This window comes from Sceloporus occidentalis, unplaced genomic scaffold (genome assembly GCF_023333645.1).
Source record: "Sceloporus occidentalis isolate IW3139 unplaced genomic scaffold, rSceOcc1.0.p SCAF_4, whole genome shotgun sequence".
NCBI classification, from domain to species: domain Eukaryota; kingdom Metazoa; phylum Chordata; class Lepidosauria; order Squamata; family Phrynosomatidae; genus Sceloporus; species Sceloporus occidentalis.
Genome location: NW_028316984.1, coordinates 75,280,760 through 75,307,007, shown reverse-complemented (window position 1 = coordinate 75,307,007; position 26,248 = coordinate 75,280,760). Strand labels below are relative to the sequence as shown.

Here is a 26,248-nt window from a genome sequence, read left to right as displayed (position 1 = left end):
ACCATCTGTTGCAAGAAAACTATTTTTTTAAAAAACTACTTCATGTTAACGACAATAAACTACACACTTTCCCCCAAAGAGAGTAGTTTGCCTTGTATTGGACTGTGCAAATTTTTTTTTTAAACATTTGTATACCACCCATCATCCAACAAATTGCAATACATCAAATGTATCATAAACCATTAGAATGTACAATAAAACTACGACATTGGTGATAAAATGAGGCAGAGGCTAAAAACATGCACCAGGCTATGATTGGAGTGGAGAATTTCTGAATGCTTTGCAGAATACAGTGTTAGGAGAATAAAGAAAAATGTATTGTACAGAATGCTATGTAGGCACTAGACTGAAAATTGGAAGAGTTAACTTTTTGGACAACTCCCAGGATATAACAGACAGCTGAACCACTGGCTCTTGAAGCCCAGTTTTTAAAATGGGGTTGTTGTTTTGTTTCAGTCTCTGCACCAAACACACCTTATTAAAGAGAGAATTCCATAACCCAGTTGCTTCTCCCATAAACATTTTTTTTTTCCCTTTGGTGTAATAGTTGATGAAGTTCAAGAAGAGTTTCTGTAAAGATTTCACACTAACAGCTGGGTCATGCAGGGAAAGACAGGCCTTTATGTAGGTATTTAGGTAAAAACTATCCCATTCACCTAGGGCTACAGTGGAAGTGAACAGACAAGAAGTACACATTTTTTAAAATAGGTGGAATATGATTAAATTGATCCTACAATTTATAATTCAGGTAGATGTATTATATTTAAAGCATCTGTTTCTTAAAGTGGCAACCCCCTATATACTGTGTTATATTATACCATACTACAGTGACCTCCAACTCTTCCACACTGCAGAAATAAAGCAGTTTGACTCTCCTTCAACTGTCATAACTCCATCCTGTGGAATCCTGGAATTGGTAGTTTGATATGGTAGTCTGTCAGAGAACTCGAGTGCCTCACCAAACGACAAATCTCAGGATTCTGTAGGATAGAATCAGTTACAAAGGCGGGTTACACACCGCCATATTAGTACGCGACGAGCACGTACTAGGGTTAGGAAGGGGCGGTGCTTCCACACCCCCTAACCCTAGTACGCGCTCCGCATGCACAAAATGGCGGCGGCCGTTCCACACGGCCGCCGCCATGATGGCATCACGAACGCACCACCTCCAAACGAGGCGGCGCAGACATGATGCCATTGCTCTGCACGAGGGTGCTTAATTCGCCCTTTGCATGGAGCAGGAAGGAGCTCCGTTTCAGAGCTCCTTCCTGGTTTGCATCGCTGGGCGTAGCCTTCAGACGGCTGCGCCAGTGATGCAGAGGAGAAAGGGGCCAAGCAGCCCCTTTATCCTCCTCCCCGCCATCGCGGGGTGTCCTTGGGGCTTGAAGCCCCAAGGACACCCCTTTCCAGGCTGCGGGGAAGCGGCCTTTTGCCGCTTCCCTGTGGCCCAGAAAGCAGCAGATCGGGGCCTCAGCGGCTGAAAGCTGACATCAGGGAAAGGGGCGGGTACAGGCCGCCGCTTTTCGGCAGTCTGTAACCAACCAAAGTGATGTCAAACTGCTTTGCTTCTCCAGTGTGGATACACCCCTAAATGGGAAGTTAACATAGATCACCATGACCAGACTGTCAGTGTTCAGAAAGGGCTATAAATGGCACTCCAGGTGAAGCTAATAAAGGCAATCCATGCCACTAGAGGCTCGGGTGCCTCTAGTAACAGAGCTGGATATATGACCATTCCCAAATTGTGAGCCTGCTCCTTCAGAAGGTGATATAGCCTGTCCAGAAGAAGTTCAACACTGATTGCCTATATCTGAAGTCCAATTAATGAGGTGTCATCCAAACCATAAAAAAATCCAGACATATGCTCTGGACTTTCTTAGCCTCATCGGCACATGGGCAAAAAGTATGATCAGCAGGCTGATGGCACCTGCCTCCAGAACCACATATGACCTTCAGCAACTCTATATAGATGTTGCAAAAAATGGGAGGTGGGCTAGAACACTATGAGGTCCCACCATGCAAGTGTTGTGTGGTTGAACAGAAATCTCTTCCAGTGCCACCTTCTTGAACTGATTATGCAGCTAGGCATGGTACCATTATATCATTATGTCCCCTTATACCAGTCCCACAGAACTACTCCAGCAAAATAGCAGGATCAATGGTATCAAATGCTTTGGTGATATGAAGAAATATTAATATGGTTATACTCTACCACTTCTCTTACCAGTCAAGGGGCATCTATTAAAGTGATCAGGGCTGTTTCACTACCAAAATCATGTCTGAACAAAGGCTGAAATGGACCCACATATTTCTTTTCATCCAAAAGCATCTGAAATCCATTTATCACTGCCAACCCTAATATCTTTCCTGATATTAAAGAAGACTTGCAACTAGGAAATGATAATGATTACAATCGCTACTTGGCCATCCTTCAAACAGATAGCATAAGTCTCTTTTGTATCAGCCCTTAATTTCTCCATTAAATCATTTGGCATTGTAAAATCACCTAAGAGGAGTTGTTTTTTTCTTTCCAATCAAGAAAGTCTAACCACTATCAAGTATCAAACACCTAACCCAGCAGGAACAGACACCATTCAAATCAGGAAAAATGCTTGTGCTCATTCTTGATGAGCTGTGTTCCTCTTCATCTAGAGGTGATTATTGTTCACCTGTTTAGAAACTGGCGTCTGAACTATCCATTAAAAAAAACCATCTTGGGTGAAAAGAAAGATTTTTACTAAAGAACTATATGTGTGCAAGAGGGGGGGATGGGTTTTGCTACTTCTGGCTAGAGGCTTAAGAAACAAAGAGAGAAAATATGGAGGGGAATAAAGGCAATCATGAGAGTCCCATTTTATAGATGAGGAAACAATATAAAGACTAAATAACCTAAAACCATCAGGACCCTTCTGATGTTAGAAGCTAAACTCCTGGTTGGTACATGAATGAAAGACCACCAATGAATATTGGGTCCTCTAGGCTCTATTTCGGATGAAGGACCTGGCCAAAAGATGTTCCAAGAACCCTTTGCTTACTGACCAACACTGCTATGTCTCTGAATGGAAGCTATGATCACCCGTGATTACAAGTAACCTAATTCCAAACTTTGGCCATTCTTGTAGCCATTTCCTCTGCTTAGCAAAGGATTTCCAGGCATATCTTCAACATGTTTACATAAAAGTTCCAGTCCTATCATGGTCCTTTGGCAAGACAGCCTGCCGTCTTTCATTACTGACATCTCTGGGTGCTCAGCTCACAGTCTTCCTCAAATCCGCAGCCAGTTCTTCAAAAGTGTTCCTTCTCTTTGCTACTGTTTCAGTGGGTTCTCCTGGTCTACTTTGACTCCTGTCACAACTGCTGGTCTTGAGTCTGAAAAGATTGCCTTCGCCCAGTGCATATTCTGTCATAAAAAGGACAGGATGGCAGCCAGTCATGCCTTTTTTTCAGTCTATATCAAGAGCCACAGTTTCATCCCCAAGGGACACACATCTTTCATCCCTCTTTTATAGGTACTGTAGGTGAGTACCAAGTGGAAATAGTGTACACAACCTCCTGACATTATCATTAGGGTTCCTTTGCTTGCTTTCCATCCATCCATGCTTATTCTGTCCGTGATACAAGATAATATTCTCCATGATTCAAGTACTAGCTGCAGGATAGTTGTGTATAACAGTCATCACCATCACCATCTTGGTTTCACACTCTACCAGATGTTATTGACTGGAGTTTTTGACCATTAATGATTTAGAGTCTATAGAAGAATCTCAGAATCAGCGAGGTATTGTCATATAATGTGGTACATTCCCAGTACTGTCATCTTTTGACATTATGCTGTTGTGATCCTATCTATAGTGGTTTGATTCAGACATTTTGTCAGTCTAGTTGGAATTGTTCCAAGAGCACCATTCATTACTGGAACGACAGTTGTTTTCTTTTTCCAGATGAAGAATCCCAGATATTTCATAACCTTTTCTTTCCCTTTGCCTTCGATTCTCCTTGTCCCTAGGGATTGCCACATCTATAATCCAAGATTACTTTTTCTCAGACACAGTTATGTGAGGCATATTATGTTCCAGTTGTTTGTCAGTTTGAATCTTAAAGTCCCACAACATGTTCATGTCATTATTATTTTGCTTTTTTTTTATGGGCTTAAATCCTGTTGTTAGTCCTGACTAGACTAAATTCATTGAATTATTGAGATTAACCCATATGTTGAATCACCATTCAGCAATTGATTGAAAGGGTCTGCTCTGGATGGAACTAACAGGATGCTAGACATTATTAGAAAATGCCTTACACCACTGTTCATCTTACAATATGTGAGTAGTTTACAAAGTGCTGTCAAGCAGTCTAATAGAAGAGTAGCAACTGTTGTCATCAATATCAATTTCAGCCATAAAAGAAAGGCTGTACATAAAAATAGACAGTACATCAAATGGTACTCACGTTGATTTGTTACATTTCTTACCCTAAGGCCAATGGCATCCATGTTAGTTTCATTGCAACCTTTCTTTTCTTTCTTTTTCTGCCTGTGTTCAGTTTTGTTTTTCAGTTCTCTTCTATACTTTTTTGATTTGTTTGGCAGTGCCACACAGCTTCTCACATGAAAGGTATCCTTTTTACCCTTGCTCTGTGCTATTGTTATCTCAGCACATCATTTATTTACTAGGTTTTTAATAGGCCATTGGGAGAACCTCTCCTGCATGAATAATGAAGCACATTAGCATTCACCTGTTGTTCCTAGGCCACTGAAGGAGTCATAGACCCCAGTGATTTGGTGTCCCCAGGCCTCTGTGCTACCAAAGTGCACACATACACAAATCTCACTGTAAATTTGCTACTCTCCATCTCTCAGAGTAGCCAAAAAGCTTATTTCTTCAACTCTCGGAATCATACTCTCCAACTGTCCCAGTTTGGCAGGGAAATTCCCAATTAATCCTCTGTCATTCCACTTTTCCAGCTGTTTTTTAGACTGTCCCAATCTCTCTTTCTACCTTTGTCTTCATCTTACTTTAGTTGCTGCAAACTGAGCTCAAAGTGCAAGAAACAAACAAACAAGCTTCATTTATATACCACTCCATACCACCCAAGCAGTGTCTAAGCGGTTTACAACTGTAAGCTAATTTGCCCTCAACAATCTGGGTACTCATTTTAGCAACCCGGGAAGGATGCAAGCCTGAGTCAAGCTTGAACCCTTTTTCTGGTCTTGAACTCGCAACCTTGTGGTTTTGAGTGAGTGGCTGCAGTACAGGCATTTAACCACTGTGCCACCAGGTCTACTGAGAGTAGTCTGCTCTCAGTTAAATCACCAGGAGATGACAGGAGACCAATGTTGTCCTTCCCAATAGACTCAGACAAAAGAAAACTGTTGCAACTTCTAAATCTTGCCATTTTTTGATGTTTTGGAAGCAGCTCACCTTGAATCCACAGAAGGTTTGATGCTGCTGACAATGGCAGACCTCATGTCCTAGCTGTATAATTTGAATGGGGCCTGTCAAGGCAGTGAGCTCTCCACTAGTGCTTCATGCCTGCTCTGATCGTTCATTATGAAGGGGAGAGCATAGGCTGAGCATGACAGAATACAGAGTGCCTCATGTTGAGAATCCCAGTGTGTCACTTATACTGGCTTACCTAAAGATTGTCCAGCTTTCCAAGAAAGCTAGTTGTGAACCGAATATTGTTCTGTTTCATTTTGCTCTTTGTAAAAAGGGAGGTTGGCTTTGTATGCCTCTTAAGTGTCACTTTCTGCAAATTCTCTCTGGCTGGCCCTTTCAGAACTCTGCCAGCATAATGTTTTCCAAAATGCCCATTAATAAATGTCTTTCTCTGCTAACAGATTCCCGCACGAGTAACTGCAGAGTTCAATTTGCTGAAATTATGAAGGCATTGCTGATAAGGACCATATTACAGGGCACTCACATGCTGAAAGCATTAACTTCAGACGCTGAACTTTTAAAATATGCATTGATGGATCCGATTAAGGTGGAACACAGGATTAAAGCTATTAAGGCAAGTGTGTGTGTGTCTCTGTGTGTGGTTGTGTGTGTGCGCACGCATCACAGTTGCCATAATATTTCTAATCCTGCACAGTGTTCAAATAAAGTTATTGTTGCTGTGTGCTTTCAGGTCATTTCCAACTGACAGCGACCCTAAGAGGATGCGATCACAGAGTTTTCTTGACAAGATTTGTTCAGAGGGAGTTTGCTATGGGCTTCCTATGAGGCTAAGAGAGTATTACTTGCTCAAGGTCACCCAATAGATTTCTGTGGCTGGGCAGAGGTTCAAACTCTGGTCTCCAAGGTTGTAGTTCAATGCTTAAACCACTATGCCACACTGAGTAAACCCATTGAAAATGGAACTTACATAAACTGGGGATGGGCAGCTGCAGCAGGTTTGGGAAACAGTTCTTTACCCTGGGACTGGAACTGAATGGATTGTACAAATGCTCCTCATGACATTACCTACAACACCTCTGCATCCTATGGAACATCCTATGGAATCTTGGCATTTGACATAAAGAGAGAGGTATTAAATACCCTTCAACATTTTCACAGGTGAAAACCAGAACATGTGTGGCCAAGAAACATGAGAACATGGTCAAGGTGGTAAAAGATATTAATGAGGAAAAACAGAAAAAGTAGAAGAAAGCTACAGCAGTTTGCTTTTGGTTGAGCCTACTTCCGAATTAATTGATTGTGAACAACTTTGCCATTTTAAACTCAATTTGCAGCAGTTGAAGTAAAGTCAGAACAAAAAGGGAAAGTGAGGGGAGGATAATGAAACAGAGACATTTTAAATAAAGACAGGCAAAAAAGTGAAACAACAGAGGATTAATGGACACTGTCATTGCCGAACTGTGTTAGTTGGAGGGTATGGTATTTAGAATCCTCAGTCAGAGAGTTCATCCCATGCCTCAACAAACTACAAAACCCAGGATGTCGCTATAGTCTAACCTGCACTGCAGAAATAATGCAATTTGACACTGCTGGAATTGGCATGGCTCAATGCTATGGAGTTCTGGGATTTGTAGTTTTGTGAGATATTTAGCTTTCTCTGTCAGAGCGCTCTGGTGCCACAACAAACTACTAATCCCAGGATTCCAAAGTATTGAACCATGGCAGTTAAAGCAGTGTCAAGCTCCACTATTTCTGTAGTGCAGATTATACCTATGAGAGTTAAAGTTGGGTCATAGCGCCAAAACTGAAAGGGTCCACAGAGAGCAAGGAAGATGAGAGGAAGGGAAGACAAAGATGAAATTCCAAAGCAAGTGAAAAGCTGGGAATCTGTCAATTACAGTAGATATTGAAGTTTTTTGTTCCCTGTCAGGAAACACTCTAACCTGAGCTAAATGCAGTCAGAGAACTTCTGAAATAAAACTGAGGAGGACTGCAGTTTGCCACCTTTGCTTCATGTGTCCTCAGGTACTAGACACAGTGTGGGCACAGACCTACATGCGTACAGACACTAGAGTGCGTAGCATAACCGAAACTGTGAAGTTTTAAAGCAAAACATTTTGACTTCTGCCTTCATCACATTCCCTGCACCTGAATCAAAGAACATTTGAGCCAAGGTGGGAGTTATAAAGCAGAGAGGATGGGATATTTGCTGTAGATGAATAATGTAAGTCCTTAACTATAGTCAGCCCACCTTAACCATGGACTTTTTATCCACAGATTCAAGCAGCCATGGCTTGGAAATATTTTCTAAAAATAGAAATTCTAAGATGCAAACCTTGATTTAGCCATTTTATATAAGAGATACCATTTTACAATGCCATTGTATTTAATGGGACTTGAGTATCCATGGATTTTGATGTCCACAGGGGGTCCTGGAACCAAACCCCAGCAAATACCAAGGGCCCAGTGTACTTCCTTTGGGATTCATTCAGAATAAATGTGCCTGAAATGCTGTTTGATATAAGCCATGATCCCTCCCCCTTTCTCTGCATTTATATCTATATCAGATTTAAATAATATAACAACAATTGTTTTCAAAGCTAATTGTGTGAAATTGCACAGTGTTGCTTCCTGGCAAGAAGGTTATATTGCTGGTGTCCATCAAGAAAAGTGTTTAAATTCTGCTGAAACTCTACATACAGCTTGCAACTCCATGTGGCCTGTGTTTGGTGGCTTATGATAACCAGGCACATTTTTCACATAGGTGGAGTTAAATTTTCTGCAGGAAGAATCCCATTTTCCCAGTGGATAAATATTACAGTATTGTTTCTGTCATGAGACAACTGTTCAATATAAGTTCAATATGATTTGTAGGCCTACCTATGGATCATGTAACACCCTCCCCTGCACACATACACCCCCCAAAAGTTGTGCTTTGGTTCTACGTAGTGCAGGTGAACATATCTGTAATGAACAAACCATGTTGTTATCTTGCCAGTGAAGCTCAGGCTTATTGCTTATTTGTATTAGGAGCATCTGACAAAAGTGACAACTGCATCCAGGTGTTACCACCGCTTGTAACAACTCACAAGCAAGTGCTACTTGAGAAGTATAATTTGAACTACTAATACCAATTACAGCTATGTCATTTAGAGGGACAAGGCAGTCGGGTGCTTTGAAGAAACAGTAAAGGGTTTCTTTTCTTTTTTTTTTAATGTAATTCATTCTATCATTTATATAGAGGTACAAATATTGCATAGTGAATATTTTTCTGAGAACAGAAACAAACTGGACTTTTTACTGTTGCAGCAAACTGAATGCAATTTTTTTCTTTGCTCTATACTTTTCTCCGAAATCACCCACTTCCAGCATTTTCCAATAAAATTCAATGAGGGACTGTACAGACAGCCCCTAAGGGATTGCATGATGCCTCCCCTTTCATAGCCAGATCGGAGCCATGGCAACCGCATGTCATGACCCCAATCCGGCCTTTCCAGGGTACAAAAAAGAGCCAAAAAAAGCGAGTCCTTTTTGCACCCTAGAAAGGGCACAATAGCCATGGTACCACGGCACCATGGTTATACAGTGGTCCTTCAGTGCTGCATCATGTGGACATAGCGCCAGAGGAGTGCCATGACACCATATGCCATGTGGAGCAGCATGCAACATCATGCGCCCTGGGGGGCAGAATCAGGGCATGAGTCATGCGTACGCATTGCCCCGACTCTGCCCCCAGGCAGGGACATAGCCAAGATTTTAGGAAGGGGGGGTCCAGACTAAGTGCCACCATTATAATGGGGCTGGGGTGTGGCGGCGCAGCAGCACACACCATTCATTTTTCTAATGGAAGGGGGGGTCCAGACCCCAAGAACCCCCCCTTGGCTACGTCCCTGCCCCAGGCTGGCCATAATGGCCAGTCAGAATAGCACCTGAGTCACCAAAGCCTGCCTGGCTCCAAATAATTTGTAAAATACAGAGTTTTTGTGTACACCAATCAAAGTGAACAAGGTAATAGAGCCACTGTTTTCTGGAGGAAATGCCTTACAATCAGAGAGGGTAAGCTAGAGAGTCTAGAATATACATGTATATATATATGTTCATGGATTAGCAGGAGACTGATGTTGGAGACAGCACTGGAGACAGTCTATTTTCCTCCAAACCTCTCCACCGAAGGTCATGACCATTTTCCCTTGTGAAAGGATAGAGCAATGTGTGCTCTGTCTATGCCCTTCTATTCATCAAGAGGATTTAATCCATTCAGGTTCTGATCAGTTTAGGTGCAAAGGATATAATGAAGTAATAGTAAGTCACTGAGAGTTCAAGCCATAATTTTATTGATGAGAAATTGATTTTTAAAGGTGGCAATAATAGAAAATATAAGCAAATAAAGTATTCTTACATCCCTTCAGCTAAGATTTTGGCCCAGCCTCAAGTCCACTTGGTCTCCAGATCGACACAGTTGGACGTTACCCTGTTCTCTTAGCTCTAGAATGGTCCTTCAAGTTCTTGGGCAAGGTGCCAACATTTCCTCTTCCCAAGACTGGGAAAAAGGAGATCTTTTCCAGGTGTGAGTTATGTACCTTGGTAAGGTTGGCTTTCTAGAAATTTTGAGATGATACAGGCATGGGAGAGATGTTGCTGCCCCCTCCTTTCCTGAGGGCTAATTTATACATTTAAAATATTCCTCATTCCAGTTGAATAGAAAGTGATCCAACAAGATGCGATTCTCAGGAGTGCACCCACATCATACACAGGCGCACTATACATGGCTTTCAGCTTACACTGAAAGCCACACAGCAAACAGAAAATAGTGCACACACCCGTGGTGCACACAGCACATGCTCCACACCGCATGGGGGTGGTCCAGAATGGACCCCCTGCATAAGGCAAGGTCACACTGTATGTTTATCAAAGTAAATAGAACCCTGGGATTTCATAGGATGTTGCCATGGCAGTTAAAATGGAATCATAGTGCTATAATGATGTAGTGTGAAAGGGCCCTGCTTCTTGATTTTCCCTCGTGGCTCTGGAAGTATATGGCTTCCAAGCCTGCAGAACTCATACATTTTTACCCAGATATATTACCTTGAATTTCATATAGGCATGCAAAAGTGATTCTGTAAAGCATGTGCTCTCCACTGTGTTGAATATATTTTCCCCTAAGAACTGCCTAGTAATTTCAATAGCTTTATCATGCAGCTCTGTGCCCTTTTTAACAGGCATGTGAAAATGCCTCATTCTGTTCCTCGGCCCATTTTTAAGAATCCAACAAGCATTCAGATTCCATCCCAGTTTTGTATTAAGTTATTAGTCTTTTCTTTTTTCTTGTGTCATGGAAATGTTCTGCATTTTATCACTTTTTTTCCCTGGCTTGCTATTCTCATTTTTAATGCATTATTCCATTGACTACAGCATCTTGCTACCCCAGGAAATGTCCACCTTTCTGAGACAGAGAAATGCTTCATTCTGTTGCCAAGCTTGGAAGGTGTGAAATGGAACCAAACAGATTTCTTTTCCTTCCTTTTTAATGAATGGCTCTTCTTCTTGCCCATAATGCAAGAATGTAAAACCTCTTGTTTGCTCATATCATATCCTCCAAGATTAAATTCTATCACCCTTCCCTAGCAAACACTGAAGGGACTGGTATTAGACACTGGTGTCTAGCAGTGGCTGCATCCATACTGCAGAAATAATCCAGTTTGATACCCCTTTATCTGCCATGGATCAATGCTATGGAATTCTGTGAACTGTAGTTTAGCCTTCTCTCCCAGAGAGCTCTGGTGCCCCAACAAACTACAATTCCCAGAATTACATAGCATTGAGCTATGGCATTAAAGAGGTGTCAAACTGGATTACTTCTGCGGTGCAGATGCAGCCAGTGTCACTCCATACTGGCATGATGATACGTTGCTGTAGTTGAGAGGTTGCTCCCTTGAAGATGAATGGTTTTGTTCTTCAGCATCCAGAGGTTTTTGAGTTACAGTGTTTTGTTCATCGTACACATTCCTTCGATCTTAGTGGCTCCTTATTTTTTTTCTTGACTAACTGCTGGGTGCTATCTTTAAAATTAGCAATAGAATTAAAACATTGGATTAATTTGGGAAACCATCTCACAAGCATTGATTTTTTTTAAAAAAATTATCAGAATTTACAACTGAGATTATTTATTGCAAATACCAAATCAATATCAATCTGCCAAAGCATATTACAAAAAGAACACCATTCAAACAGTGTTGAAATCATAGAATCATAGAGTTGGAAGAGACCACAAGGGCCATCCAGTCCAAGCCCCTGCCATGCAGGAAATCTAAATCAAAGCATCCCTGACAGATGGCCATCTAGCTTCCATTTAAAGACCTCCAAGGGAGGAGACTCCACTACACTCCGAGGAAGGAGTGTGTTCCACTGTCGAACAGCCCTTACCGTCAGGACGTTCCTCCTAATGTTGAGGTGGAATCTCTTTTCCTGCAGCTTGCATCCATTGTTATGGGTCCTGTTCTCTGGAGCAGTAGAAAACAAGCTTGCTCCCTCCTCAATATGACATCCCTTCAAGTATTTAATCAGGGCTATCATATCACCTCTTAACCTTCTCTTCCCTAGGCTAAACATCCCCAGCTCCCTAAGTCATTCCTCATAGGGCATGTTTTCCAGACCCTTCACCATTTTAGTCGCCCTCCTTTGGATACACTCCAGTTTCTCAACATCCTTTTTAATTTGTGGTGCCCAGAACTGGACACAGTATTCCAGGTGGTGTCTGATCAAAGCAGAATAGAGTGGCACTATGACTTCCCTTGATCTAGACACTATACTTCTATTGATGCAGCCTAAGATTGCATTGGCCTTGTTAGCTGCCGCATCACACTGTTGACTCATGTTCAATTTGTGGTCTGCTTGGACTCCCAGATCCCTTTCACACATAGTTTCATTCAGCCAGGTGTCCCCCATCCTATATCTGTGCATTTCATTTTTCTGCCCTAAGTGCAGTACCTTACATTTCTCCGTGTTGAAATTCATTTTGTTAGCTTTGGCCCAGCTTTCTAGTCTATTCAGGTCATTTTGAATTTTGATCCTGTCCTCTGGGGTATTAGCTACTCCTCCTAATTTGGTGTCATCTGCGAATTTGATAAGTATGCCCCCGATTCTTTCATCCAAGTCATTGATAAATATGTTGAATAGCACTGGGCCCATAACAGAGCCCTGGAACGTATTAGATAAATATTTGAGCAAACATAATTTGGCCCCTCCCTCCTCAACTGTCACCTTGGCCTCAGAGGGAGCGATCAGGCAGACCCAGCAACATCGGGGACAGCCTGAAGGAAGAGGCCCCTCCCTCCTCAACTGTCACCTTGGCCTCAGAGGGAACGATCAGGCAGACCCAGCAACATCGGGGACAGCCTGAAGGAAGAGGCCCCTCCCTCCTCAACTGTCACCTTGGCCTCAGAGGGAATGATCAGGCAGACCCAGCAACATCAGGGACAGCCTGAAGGAAGAGGCCCCTCCCTCCTCAACTGTCATCTTGGCCTGAGAGGGAACGATCAGGCAGACCCAGCAACATCGGGGACAGCCTGAAGGAAGAGGCCCCTCCCTCCTCAACTGTCACCTTGGCCTCAGAGGGAACGATCAGGCAGACCCAGCAACATCGGGGACAGCCTGAAGGAAGAGGCCCCTCCCTCCTCAACTGTCACCTTGGCCTCAGAGGGAGAGATCAGGCAGACCCAGCAACATCGGGGACAGCCTGAAGGAAGAGGCCCCTCCCTCCTCAACTGTCACCTTAGCCTCAGAGGGAACGATCAGGCAGACCCAGCAACATCAGGGACAGCCTGAAGGAAGAGGCCCCTCCCTCCTCAACTGTCACCTTGGCCTCAGAGGGAACGATCAGGCAGACCCAGCAACATCGGGGACAGCCTGAAGGAAGAGGCCCCTCCCTCCTCAACTGTCATCTTGGCCTCAGAGGGAACGATCAGGCAGACCCAGCAACATCAGGGACTGCCTGAAGGATGAGACTTCTCCCTCCTTTGTCACCTTGTATTTGTATTGTATTCAATTTTTACTGTACACCGCTATGATCATTGCGGAATAGCGGTCTATAAATAAAACGTATTATTACTATTATTATTATTATTATTATTATTATTATTACCTATTATTACCTATTATTACCTATTATTAGTATTAGTGGCTAGAATCCTCTATGGCATTTATGAATGCATAACCTAGAATAAAAAGACTGTTGTAAATATCCAAAGTTTCTGTTGCTGAATTTCACACACTATTTACTTTGATAAACATATTAGAGCAAACATAGCCATCTCTGGGACCGCCCAAAAGTGATGAATGGTAGACAGGGAGGATGTGCTTTGATTTAAAATGTTATTGTTTCCCACTTGTAAAAGGGTATAGAAGCTCAACTCCAAGAACAATTCAGTTGTCTCATTTGGGATCTTTCCAGGTGGACCTATTTCTGCAGGAATAGACTTTTTCCTGTACCTTGCTCTCATTGCATCTGCTAATTTGGACCCTCTGTTGGGCAACAAATCTCACTCTTGTGACAAAACCATCTACAGAATTAAAACCAATAAAAGGGAAGATTTTTCTTAAAGAAAAAACCCACAAAATAGCACACCATTAAAAATCCACTGCAGTTAATCCCTTAAAGCCTGCTGGAACAGGAAAATGTTTATTTGCTGGCAGAAGGAAGCAAGGAGGAAGCCATGGTACTCTTCCTAGGGAGTGAGTTCCAGAGACTGGGAGCAACCACCAAGATTGCTACCAACCATGCCTGGGAAGGTGGTGGGACTAACAAAGGGGCCTCACAAAAGATCTTAGCACTCAGGAGGGTTCATACAGGGAGATCCACTGATTTTAAGATCAATAGACTTCCATAGAATAGAGAATCCAATGAGGAACTTAAAGCGATTTGGATTATTGTGCTTATGAGAAGAAAAAATTAGCAGCAGAAAAGCGATAGAAAGCAAACAATTCTATAAGTAAAACCTTATTGGCAATTACCAAAATCCCTGCCAAACCCATATTTTTAATGTGACATCCCCCTCCCTCCCTGAGAAGACCATTTCTGTATTGGTGGCAAGCAGGAGGAACAACAGAGATGCTCCAACCTATTTTCCTTTTACTGGATGCACAGCAATCGTTCATCCCTAGGGACCTCCCAAGCACCTGGGAGGAGAAAGTCTCTAAGAATGCGTGTTACAATACATCCAGCTAAAGGCTGGAGGCGGGGGCTGCCCACTAAAAACATGGGTTAGGGGATTCATTGGGGAACGCATCAAAGCTACTTGCCAGATATACATCTCCCAAGGCCCTATCTTGGCCAGTATTTCTGAGGTCCCCTATCCTGGTAGTTTCACAACTACACCTTGGAAATAACTGGTTACTAAGAGTGAATTTATCTTTAATAAATTCCTTTCTGCAGTAACTAAGGCACAACCTAGGTACATTATTACAATCACGTGGCAAAAGATAAACTCACTCCTTTCATGTGCAATTGAAACTGTTTCAAGTGGCTTTTATACTGACAGAATATGTGTGGGTTACTGTGATGCACAGTGTTCTGATTTTTAAATAACTAAAAGTAACTCAAAATACTAGTTTTTTAGTAACTAGATAAGTAACTAGAAATGTAGCATTTTAAAATGTAACTATAATGACAGATAACTATTTATGGATGTTGGAATGATGACTGTAATTACTTTAAATAACGTTCCAGCTCTGGTTTCAACTGTTCACTCTGTACATTGTTACCATTATAGGCTGTTTTATGTTTAACAGGACAGGTAATGGCTAAGCTAAATACCTTCAGTGACAACATGTTACTAATACATAGTTACTGAGCTTTGTCATCAGCTGAGTAATGCTGCTAAATCCCGTGTCATTATATTTTTAATGCAGCAAATGCTTGGTGATTTTTTTCCACATCCATGGTTCCCATTTTTGATAAATTTACTGTCTCCCTGAGGAAACCATTAAAACCATCCATTTTATTTCTTTCCTAGCTCAAAGCTCTGTAAAATCTTTGCTGCAGACGATAGGATTTTGTCTTCTCAAGAGCCATACCTCAGTCATACCTTCTTGTCTCAAATCTTTGAGCATTAAAATCGGGTACTTACTACCAAGAAGTAGTAGTGTTGGCTTTTGCATGTTTTTAATGGGTTTATATTTTTAGGTTAGCATGTTTTAATGATTTTGTATTTTTATCTGATTTTATATATGTGATGTTTTAATTCTGTATTTAAAGTTGTATTGTTTTTAAAGTATCTTTCGTGAGCCACCTTGGGTCCAATTCAGGAGAAAGGTGTCATATTAAATAAATAAAACTGTACAAACTTTTATAGTATGTATGTATGTGCATGCACCTCAACAAAGGCCCATTCATGTATATGACCAGTGCTGTAGTGGAGTCAGGGTGTGTAGAATCAAAATACAAGGGCCATTTGATTGTCAAGGATGAGGTTTATCTGGGGTGCTACAGATCTGGGCACTAGGAAATGACAACAGCAGCATTCAAAGGGCATTTTGGGATGGCAAGTTGGAGATGGCATCCAGGGTCCTGCTGCAGCTGCTTGTCCTTCATGGCTGTGAGAGCACTGCAGTAGTCATTTCTAAGTGCCCCAAACTGCAGCTCCTCAATTGAGGCACTGCCTGGTTTAAAAGGTAGGCTTGAGTCAGTTACTTTCGGTCACTATTGATTGTAGTGGCTGCTACTCAGTAACTGGGGACTGGGGTGATTGGGACAGGATTAATTGCGTAACACCATAACTGTGGTATTTAAACCTATGTATGCCAGCTGGGTGTAGTGGTTTAAGTGTTGGACTAGGGGCTTTACTGCATAAGGTTAAAAAAACAGAATTTTAACAGGATAAAAGCGTCTTTGGTCGATACTTATCAGCAACATTGTGTCTGTCCTGCTGCCACCCTGTTACTGGATAGCACCTTTTAATTGATGGGCAAAACCCATCATTGAGCTCCAGTTCTAGCTATTATAGCATAGCTGCATAGGCTTGAAATGATTCTTCACTTCAGTTCTAGCCTTAACAGCCATCAGGTGCCATAAAGAGACTGGATTCTCCTCTCCCACTCCCATTTGCTATTCCAAAGCAAGCTAACTCCGTGCCTGTCATAGTTTCTTATTTTTATCTTTGCTGTGTTTGCATACTTAGGGAAAATGATAAAAAATATTTTAATCATTTTAATCATTTTACTATAATTACGCAAACACAGCAAAATTAAATATAAATATACCAACAGGTAAAGAGCTAGCCTGTTTTTGAATAGCAAGTGGGAGGGGGAGAGGAGGAGAATCCAGTCTCCTTATGGCACCTCATGGCTGTAATGCCCGAACTGAAGTGACACACACACAGCCCCCCTGGGATGCAGTAAGGGTTTGCAAGCAGTGCAGGTGTGCAAAAGAAGAGAGGTGAAAAAGGAAACATTTTCAAAGTGGTATGTTCCTGTTTCCTTGCATAATGCAATTACAGCAAGAGGCTGATGTGATAGGACTCCAGGAGACCACAGTTTGAATCCCACTTGGTCATGGTAACCACTAGCTGACCTTGGGCAAATCACACCCTCTCAGCTTCAGAGGAAGGCAAAGGCAAACCCCCTCTGAACAAATTTTGCCAAGAAAACCCCATAAGTCAGAAATGACTTGAAGGCACACAACAGCAACAACAATTCTGGCCAATGTATTTAAAATTCAAAAACCAAGGAGGAATGTTCAAAAATATTGTTAAAATATAATTTAACTATTTAAAACATATCCATTAAAAATAATAAATTCAGTAGAACAGCATGCTATTAAAAACCACTTCTGTCAGTTCCTCAAAACTTGTTGGAAAAGAAATGTTTTTGCCTTCCAACAGAAGGACAGCAAGAAGGGGGGCAACCTAATCTCCCTAGGAAGAATCTCAGGACCCTGAGGGCAGCCACCAAGATAGCCCTCTCTCACATTTCCATCAGACATGCCTCTGAGGGTAGTGGGACTAAGCAAAAGGCTTCCCTCAGAGATTGCAAAACTCAGAAAGGCTCACATTGGAAGATGCATCCTTTGCAATAGCCTGGATCCAAGCTGTATGTATCCACACAGCAGCATGTATTTTTGAATTCTCTTTTGGGCCATCAAGATTAGCATCTGTGCTTCAAACATGGCCATAGTACAGGACTGCCTGGGAAAAAACAGGCAATAGCCTGTGAAAGCTTTATGACATTACAGACATGTTAGTCTTCATGGTTTTTACTTATTTGATTTATATCCCAATTTTCTTCCATATGGGACTCAAAGCAGCTTACAATAGAAATTAAAAGAGAACATCTTAAACAACAAGGGCCTGGTCTACATCAAATAAATACCCCAAACTCTCCCCAGGCTCACCACATCATGTTTATATGGTGCAGACTTAAAACCCTGAGTTGGGTCCAGACTGTCTTCATGATGCCCAGACCTGATTCCACCCCCTAACCCTCATTTACTTAACTCACCTTTTGCTGTAGGTTTTCTGATCTGCATGGTGACACCAATAGCTTCACTTGCGTGGTCCCAAGCTGCCCACCACTCCCACTGCTATGAGCACATTGCTCTGAGATCAGAATGAAGTGCTCGGCATTGTTAGCATGGCTGGGCACTTCATTCTGATCTCAGAGTGATGCACCCACAGGAGTGGGGGGTGGCTGATGGCTCAGGACCATGCAGGTGCCACCATCTCATCCCTGCAAAAAGACCTCCACTGCCTGCCACCCCTGCTGTGGTCACATCACTCCAATGCCAGAACAAGGTGCTTAGTGGCAAGGGTGGCAGGTGGCTTGGGACCATGGGAGTGAAGGCAGTGCCCTTGCTGCAAAACATTAAGGGGCAAATTCAGGGCCAAAATACTCCACGGACACCCCAGAGTAATCTTTAAGGCATAGATGAGCCCAATGAAATACAAAAGTTTTAAAAAGCATTCAACCATAAATCCAATTAAATCACTGCTTATAAAATATTAACATTCAAACAAAAGACTTAAAAATACAAACTGGATACTAAAAGACACACACTTAATTGCATATCCTTCTGTTCAGGTGTGTTAAGGCTGAAGTCCTGTTTAAACAGAAAGGTCTTTGCCCGCCAGCAAAAAGATAGCAGAGCAGATGCATCTGGAACTTCCCATGGGATGGAGTTTCATAGCTTATGAACAGCCACCAAGAAAGCTCTCTCCCATGTCCTGGGGGAGTGGTGGGATGGAGAGAAAGCCTTCTGCAGAAGATCATAAGGGTTGAGTAGGTTTCTACCTGAAGATATGGGCTTTCAGATATTCTAGTCTAGATACAGGGCTTTATAGGTCAAAATGAGCACTTTAAATTGTGCCTGGAAATGGACTGGCAGCCAGTGATAGCTGTTTCAGCCTGGGAATTTTATGTTCCCTATAACAAGTTGCTGTTCATGATGATTTTATTAAAATTAGCAGAAGTTTTCACAACCCAGCAGCTCCTTTTGAGCAGCTGGAAATATTCTAGAAGGCTCAATGAGAATCCACATTTTATTGCATAGACATTTATTAAAATAAAACAAAAATCCTCATATTAGAGGAAGGATTCTCAAGCCCTTCTAGTTTCAGAACTTGAAACTTGTCAGTGTGAGTGGATGAGAAGCAATGGCTGCCAGTGTCATAAAGGACCAAAGGGCCATGTCTCACATCTGCAAAGGAATGAGAAATGTAGTAGGAAATACACAGAGAAGAATGGCGCTGAGGAACTTAAAAAGAAATGGCCCAGGCACAGCAGGAAAGGGAGAGTCAGATCCAGAAGTCCCGTAATTCTGGCAAGAAGGGTTCATACTTCACTTAGGAGTTAGACACCCAAACACCGATGACTAGCTCTTTAAAATGATTGAGTGTTCACAGCTTTAAAATGGATGGCAATACCTTGGCTGTTTGTTGAATTTTACTGAGAATATTATTGTAAGCTACTTGCGATGAAGCAGAACATCAAATAAGATAGGACAGGACTGCCAGGACTGCTGGTTTACCAGAATGATCTATACCTTTTTTACAACCCTTCTCTGAATCTTGGCAGAAACCCAGACAGCCTGCTTGGCTACTTGTGCACCTGTGTGGTTCCATACACAAATCTGAATGACATTGTGCTCCACTTCCATACTTCCAGCATGCCTGTTGGACTCCAGTTTCCTGCTAGCAGACTCAAGTGTCAGCACCTGGTCTATGGACTCCAGTGGTAGTCAACAGAAGCTGATGCTCATCTAAACCCCTCCCCAGCTCTCTGAGCAGGCCCCCATTTGGGACTCTATTAGAGATGCCTTCCTTTCCCTTGCTGGCTTGCTTGGCAGCTGCAGCTATACCAGGGATGCAATTGTTACATTGATCTGCTTCTGTACCCAGTGCTAAGAGCCAGTTATTACTTTCAAAGCCCTAAATCAGAGGTAGGCATCCAGGTGTGGTTCAACAGCTACCTCCAGCAGCCCTATAGCCCACATAGCCAATAGGGAGGGATTCTGGGAGTCGTCTATGTATATCAGTGGGGAAGCATAATTCCCACTCCTACCTTGAATGGTTTCAGGTCAGCGGGTCGTGAATCTTACATGATCCCAACCATCGATTACTGTTCTCTGTGAGCTGTTTGTTGCATCACCATCTGATAGTTTATGGGTATGTGAAACAGGACATTTGCACTGGTGGCTCCCAGACTCTAGGATTCTCTACCCCTCCAAGGCTTGTGAAAGCTTTCTGACTTTTCATCTAAGGACTATTTGGGCCCAATGGTTGTTTATAACCATAGAAGTGATATGACATACCGCCTGCTGCTTGCTGTAGGCTAAATAAGGACAGCAACATAAACATGTGGGTTCATGGTAACACAATAGCACTGCATTGTGCCTTGCTCCCATTTGTCAATAACAAAATTTGGAGGAAGGACTAGGGGTTGTATTATCCTAAGGTGCCCATCCTGAAAAGCAATAAGCATGGCATCTTTCGCTGCAAATAGCTAAAGTGGTCAGCCCATGCCAAGAGTCACTCATAACAGCAATTCCTTCCACATTGGTCTAATAAACCTGGATATGGGAGTTAAGAGGGTGAGTGCCAACATGGTGTAATGGCTTCAGCTTTGGACTACGATTCTGTAGATCAGGGTTCAAACTCTCACTAGAACATAAAAACCCACTGGGTGACCTTGGGCGAATCATGCTCTCTCATCCTCGGAGGATAGAAATGGCAACCCCCCTCTGAAAAAACTTGCCAAGAAAGCCTATGATAGGCTAATTTTAGAGTCACCATAAGTCAAAAATGACTTGGAGGCACACAACAACAACAACAACCAGAGATTGAAGGGTTCTTCCTCCTCGTACACCAAACAATATCCTGTCCAGTGGCTTGGATCCAGTACAGTGGCTAGAGCATCCATTCTTTTCTCTGAAAGCATTAAATGCTCCAGTGCCACATGCCCCTGATAATGAATGGGTAACAAAACTGGGGGATGACTTTGTTGTTCGGCCAGCTCTATTCAAGGCCATACAAACTCATACTCATACAAACAGTCATTACTCAAGCATCTGTGGTGCCTTCTCTTGGATTTGGTCCACCTTCATTAAGTAAATGACTCTCTGACCTTTCATCGTGCCCTTTCATGGGAGACCCCCCTTCTTTATCACTTGTTTAGGAAAATGTAGCTAAGCAAGCAATAGTCTAGTATTGTTCACATGGTCAATTTTTTAGTGACCATGACCTGTCCTACTCACCTGTTCTTCATGGTCTTCCTCCTCAGTCATGAATGCTGCCCCTAACCCCAGTCCACAAAAGCTTTATATAAGGAAACATTTAGGCTTACAGCTTTTGCATGCATATGAATTAGTGTTTTTAATCAATGAAGTCAAACACAAGTGTTCTCTGCCTCTACTCAGTTTGCCTCCTTGTGGCTTTCTAAAAGAGAAATCAACTGACCACCAACAGTTTCAAACCACTTTCTTCTCTTTAAATGTTCCCCACCTCCCATCCCCATTCCACAATTACACTCAATAGCAGCATAGGGTTTGCCAGAGGGCGGAGTATTGAGGCAAGTATAATCCAGCTGTCTTTATTCCTAGGTTCTTTTGCTGGGCAAATTTATATATATATATATAGTCAGATGACAGAACCACTTAAATTTGTATGACAGGGAAGGACAGAATTCACCATTTTTTAATTATAACCCAGTTTGTACCTTGTAACAATGTAATGAATATTAATGTATTTCTGGAGACAATATAACTTGAATGCCAAGCAGCTTTGGCAGTTTTTACAGGTTCCTGCTGCATTTGTCTGATCCTAAATCACCAGATTGGAAATTGTGGGGGAAAGGACAATATGGAATAGAATTTAAAAAGTTACTTAATCAGTTGCAGTTATTGCTCTAAAACATCAAAAACCATTGTTACAGTTAACTCTTTAGTTTCCTGTTTCACAAAAGTAACCTTTTAAAAAAAATCTGGATGTTTCTCATTCAGTAGCACAAGGCATACACAAGTCAGCATTTGAACCATGTGATAGACTCCTCCACTGTTTAGTGAAGCCACAACCCATAACTATAAAAGTAACTAAAAAGAGTTACACCACAAAAGTAATGCAATTCACCTTTATTAAGTAGCAGTCTAAATGTAATTTAATTATACCTTTGTTGATGGAGGAGGAACTAATTACAAATAACTGGTGGTTTATAACTTGCTTCCAAGCTCTGTTATGGAGAACATACTGGAGAGACTGCCATGATCCCTGAGACCAGTTCTGAGTCCACTTGCCTGTTACAATCTTATTTTAGAGCTCTGTTCCAGGTTTTATCTTTAAAAAAATGAAGTTGTCTAGTTTGCTGATCAAAACCTTCTTAATGGTTGCCTCTGTATTGTGTAATAGCCTTCCTCACTAGACATCTGATCACCACAATCCTTCAGCTCCCTTTAAAGCTGACTTTAAACAGCAGGAGGAAGACCCTGAAATAATCATGGTGTCAGATGCTTTTGTTTACTGTTTACCATTTGTGATGCCAGAAGCCCTGGTGGTGCAGTGGTTAAATGCCTGTACTGCAGCCACTTGCTCAAAACCACAAGGTTGCAAGTTCAAGACCAGCAAAATTGCTCAAGCTTGACTTAGGCTTGCATCGTTCCGAGGTCACTAAAATGAGTACCCAGATTGTTGGGGGCAAATTAGCTTACAGTTGTAAGCCGCTTATACACTGCTTAGGTGGTATGAAGCGGTGTATAAATGAAGCTTGTTTGTTTGATGCACTATATGTTGGATTACAACTCTGGAGACCCATGTTCAATTCCCAGCTCAGCAAGAAACTCACTGGGTGATCTTAGACAAATCACATCCTCTCAGCCCCAGGTGAAGGCAAGGGCAAATCTCCTCTGAACAAATCTTGCCAAGACAACCCCATGATACGCTCGCCTTAGAGTCACCATAAGTGAGAAATTACTTGAAGGCACACAACAACAACAAATATTTGCCTAATCCCAGAGACCAACTTTAAGCAAATTTGGAAAGGCAGACTATCTATGAGTGCTGTGTTTTAAATATGACAGCTTGGAGAGATGTGAATTTACTTGCAGTCCAATAAAGATTCAGCAAGTTAGTTAGTAACTAAAGCCTGACTCACCGTCATATTTGGGGAAGACATTTTCCCCAAAGATGTAGGCTGGCATTTTAAGACAAAGGGTTTCATTCCTGTATAATGTAGTGCACACTGTTTTCTCAGCTGGCATGGAGAAAGTGCAGCTCATGAGCAGCATGCACACCACAAGCTCTTTAGATCACCTTGGGATCTCACTTCTGAAGTCCCTGGGCCTCAAAATATATATTTTTAAAAATCATGTGAAGTCAAAAACTGCGGCAAAACTGCCCTCAAAACCTGGTGGTTTGGCTTGTTTGACCTCCACAACCCTCTCTGTAACTTCTCCCCATGACTAAAAAACAGCTCAAAATGAACCTGGAGGTGACATCACTTTGGGTGACACTTCCAGGTCTCCTGACATATATTGTGGCAGCCTGCTATGGGATCCAAGGGTGAAAATTAGCTTGGTGATCAGCCATGTTCTAGATTTTTGGGGTTTAGGATGTTGGTGAGTGGGGTCTGATTTCACTACTCCTTCCTACTCAAATACAGTATGCTTTCTGTACAGCACTTGTGATCAGTTGCATGGTCCACAATATGTTCTTGCATTTTTATGGCATTTCCTCTATATATAGTATAACAGGCTGCTTTGACCCTTTATCACACTTTCCCATTGTACAACTGGATTTTCTTTTGCCCTGGGGTCAGATTTTGTTGAACTGCAGATTTTGTTAGAATACTGGCTGTGTTGGCTGTTGGGAGTTGCCGTCCAAACACATCTGGAAGGTCACAAATGGCCTGCCTCTGATCTAACTACATGGTTCTCTGTCGCTCTGGCCAGCAAGTGAGTCAAGCATTACATACCTGTCAACTGTTCTGATCTGGCAGGGACAGTCCTGATAAATCCTTTGTTGTCCCACTTTTTCAGTTGCTTTTAGAAAGTCTGAGATTCTCCTATTACTACTTTGCCCATTGTCCGCACCTCACTTCAGTTGCTGCAAACTGAGTTCAGAGTCCAAAAGTCTTTTGTCATCAGCTCAGTAGGGGCAGAGGAGAAGATGGGGCAGAATCTTGCAGTTCCCTCTGGGATGAGGCAAAAACAAACTGCTGCATCCTATCCTAGCCTCTTATTAACAACGTTAATCATCTGAACCACACTCCAATGTTGTTTAGCTCTATGTAGCCCTGTTTTCATGTGTGAATTGATGGAGAGTATGGCATTAGTGCCCTTCCTCAACTGCCAGGAATTCAGGGGCTCGGTGCTATTCGGTTCCTCAACTGTTATTGATGAGTGTGTTTCTTATGGCTAGAGGCAATAATAAAGACTTGAGTTGATTGACACAGACTCAAGTCAGACTCAAGTTGCTTCATTGATTCCTCTTGAACTTGACTTGACATGTAATTTATATATTTTTAGTGACCGATTTGCTGGCATCATTCACTTTGAATAGCTGGAAACACCTAGCCCCAAGAAGGGTACACCAAATGTATAATGCAATTAGCTTGAGGTGGAAGGATCCTTCTAAAGCTTTTGTGAAACTTTAGAAGGCTGCCCTCTTTGCAGTGGGGACAGGCTGCTGAACAGACTTCAACCCTCACCTCAAGCCCATTGCATAACAGGCTTGCTGTTCCTTACTGAGAAACATGCATTGCCTCTTTTTTTTCCTGTTAGAATTTACTCCCAGACTTGCAATTCAACTTAAGACTTCACTTGAAAGTATCTTGCAAGAACTTGAGATGGGACTTGAAAGTACAGCAGGTAGGCAACTGTTGTTTGTTTCTGCTCTTGGAAGAAAGAATAATGCTATTATCCTCTTCCAGAGCTGACTATGCTCTGCCTTCTTTGAAGTGAAACAAAAAAACACTATTTTTTATTTTCTCTCTCTCTCTCTCTCTCTCTCTCTCAATCTCTCTCTTTCTCTTCTTTTTTTCCAGGGAGAGTTGCTGAGTCCGTGTCGCTGTGATGGGTCAGTGAAATGCACACACCAACCTTGCCTGATCAAATGGATCAGTGAGAGGGGATGCTGGAGCTGTGAGCTGTGTTATTATAAGTATCACGTCCTTGCCATAAGCACAAAGAACCCCCTCCAGGTAAAGGTACTAGAGATTATTTCAAAGTCTTTCTTCTATTTGATTTGGGTTATTTTAATGCTTCCTCTCTCCCCCGCCTCTCTCACTGTCAATGTTGTTTTGTATCCACAGGGGAGTCCAGATGGATCCCCCACAGATACGGAGGTCCAACTGTAAAACATTTTTGGCATATGGTCATCTGTAGGCATGGGCACAAACTTATAATGCCACCTCTCTTTTCTCACCTTCAGAATCCAGCTTCCTATTAATATTGGAGCTGATTCAGTCTGCATGACACTTTCCTAAATATGTATTAGTGGCTCAACTTGAGGGGGAGAGGAATTGAAACTTGACATAAAAAGTGCTAGATGATTTTTGTACATGTATGTTTCACTTACTATGTGTGGGTAGAGGTATTTTCATATAGTCATAGAATCATAGAGTTGGAAGGGGCCTCAAGTCCAACACCATGCTCAATGCAGGATCTCCAGCTAAAACATCGCCAGCTGTCCAGCCTCTTTTTGAAGACATCAGAAAAGACCCTACCACCTCTCTAATTATGATTCTCTCCCCTCCCCCCCTTCCCACTGATTTTGAAAAGCTATTACAACACTTGAGCCACAGGAACAGAAAATTATACCAAGGCTATTAAGAGAGCCTATCAATAATAATGAAAGTGGGCTGAAGTGGTAAGGAGGAATTTTCCATGTAAAGCACCCCTTAACATCATCCATGTTTATTGCCCTTTCCACACTAGACAGACTCATGCTCTATATAGATTTCCTGATTAAAATCTTGGAACGGATGTTGGTGTGAAACAATTGGAAATATTGCAAGACCACAGTTATATATGTGGTGGAACTGTGGAAATGCATCCATTTCCCTACACAACTCCTAAGTTTAGGGGCAGCAACATAAATCCTAAGTTTATGGGCAGGAATATGGCATCTGAACTGAACCTCAAGGAGAGTAGGTCCCTTCTTTTTACTTTTGACAAGTTAGAGCTAGCAGGGGCAATCATAGACTATGGGATGGTTGATGTGAAGAAGAGGTGGTGAAAACTTTTTAATGAATCAGTAAGATATTAGAATAAAGCATGGAATGTTACTTTTAAGAAAAATAAATGCAATGACATTGCTGAAGCCAACCATCATTAAACACTATTTGGCTACTGGCCGTCAAGGTGGGCTGGGACA

General features: G+C 42.2%; 1 protein-coding gene across 2 annotated transcripts in view; it reads left to right on the top strand.

Annotated features, from left to right (window-relative positions):
• The window catches only part of LOC149314004 (E3 ubiquitin-protein ligase MARCHF4-like), a 180,396-nt gene that overhangs the window by 120,580 nt on the left and 33,568 nt on the right, over positions 1-26,248 (top strand). The window contains exon 2 of one of the 2 annotated variants that reach the window (XM_089520345.1): positions 24,918-25,073. In XM_089520345.1, coding sequence (XP_089376471.1) covers positions 24,918-25,073 — 156 coding nt within the window. Of the gene's footprint in view, positions 1-24,917; positions 25,080-26,248 lie in introns of both variants that reach the window. The other variant, XM_089520344.1, reaches the window with a different exon arrangement.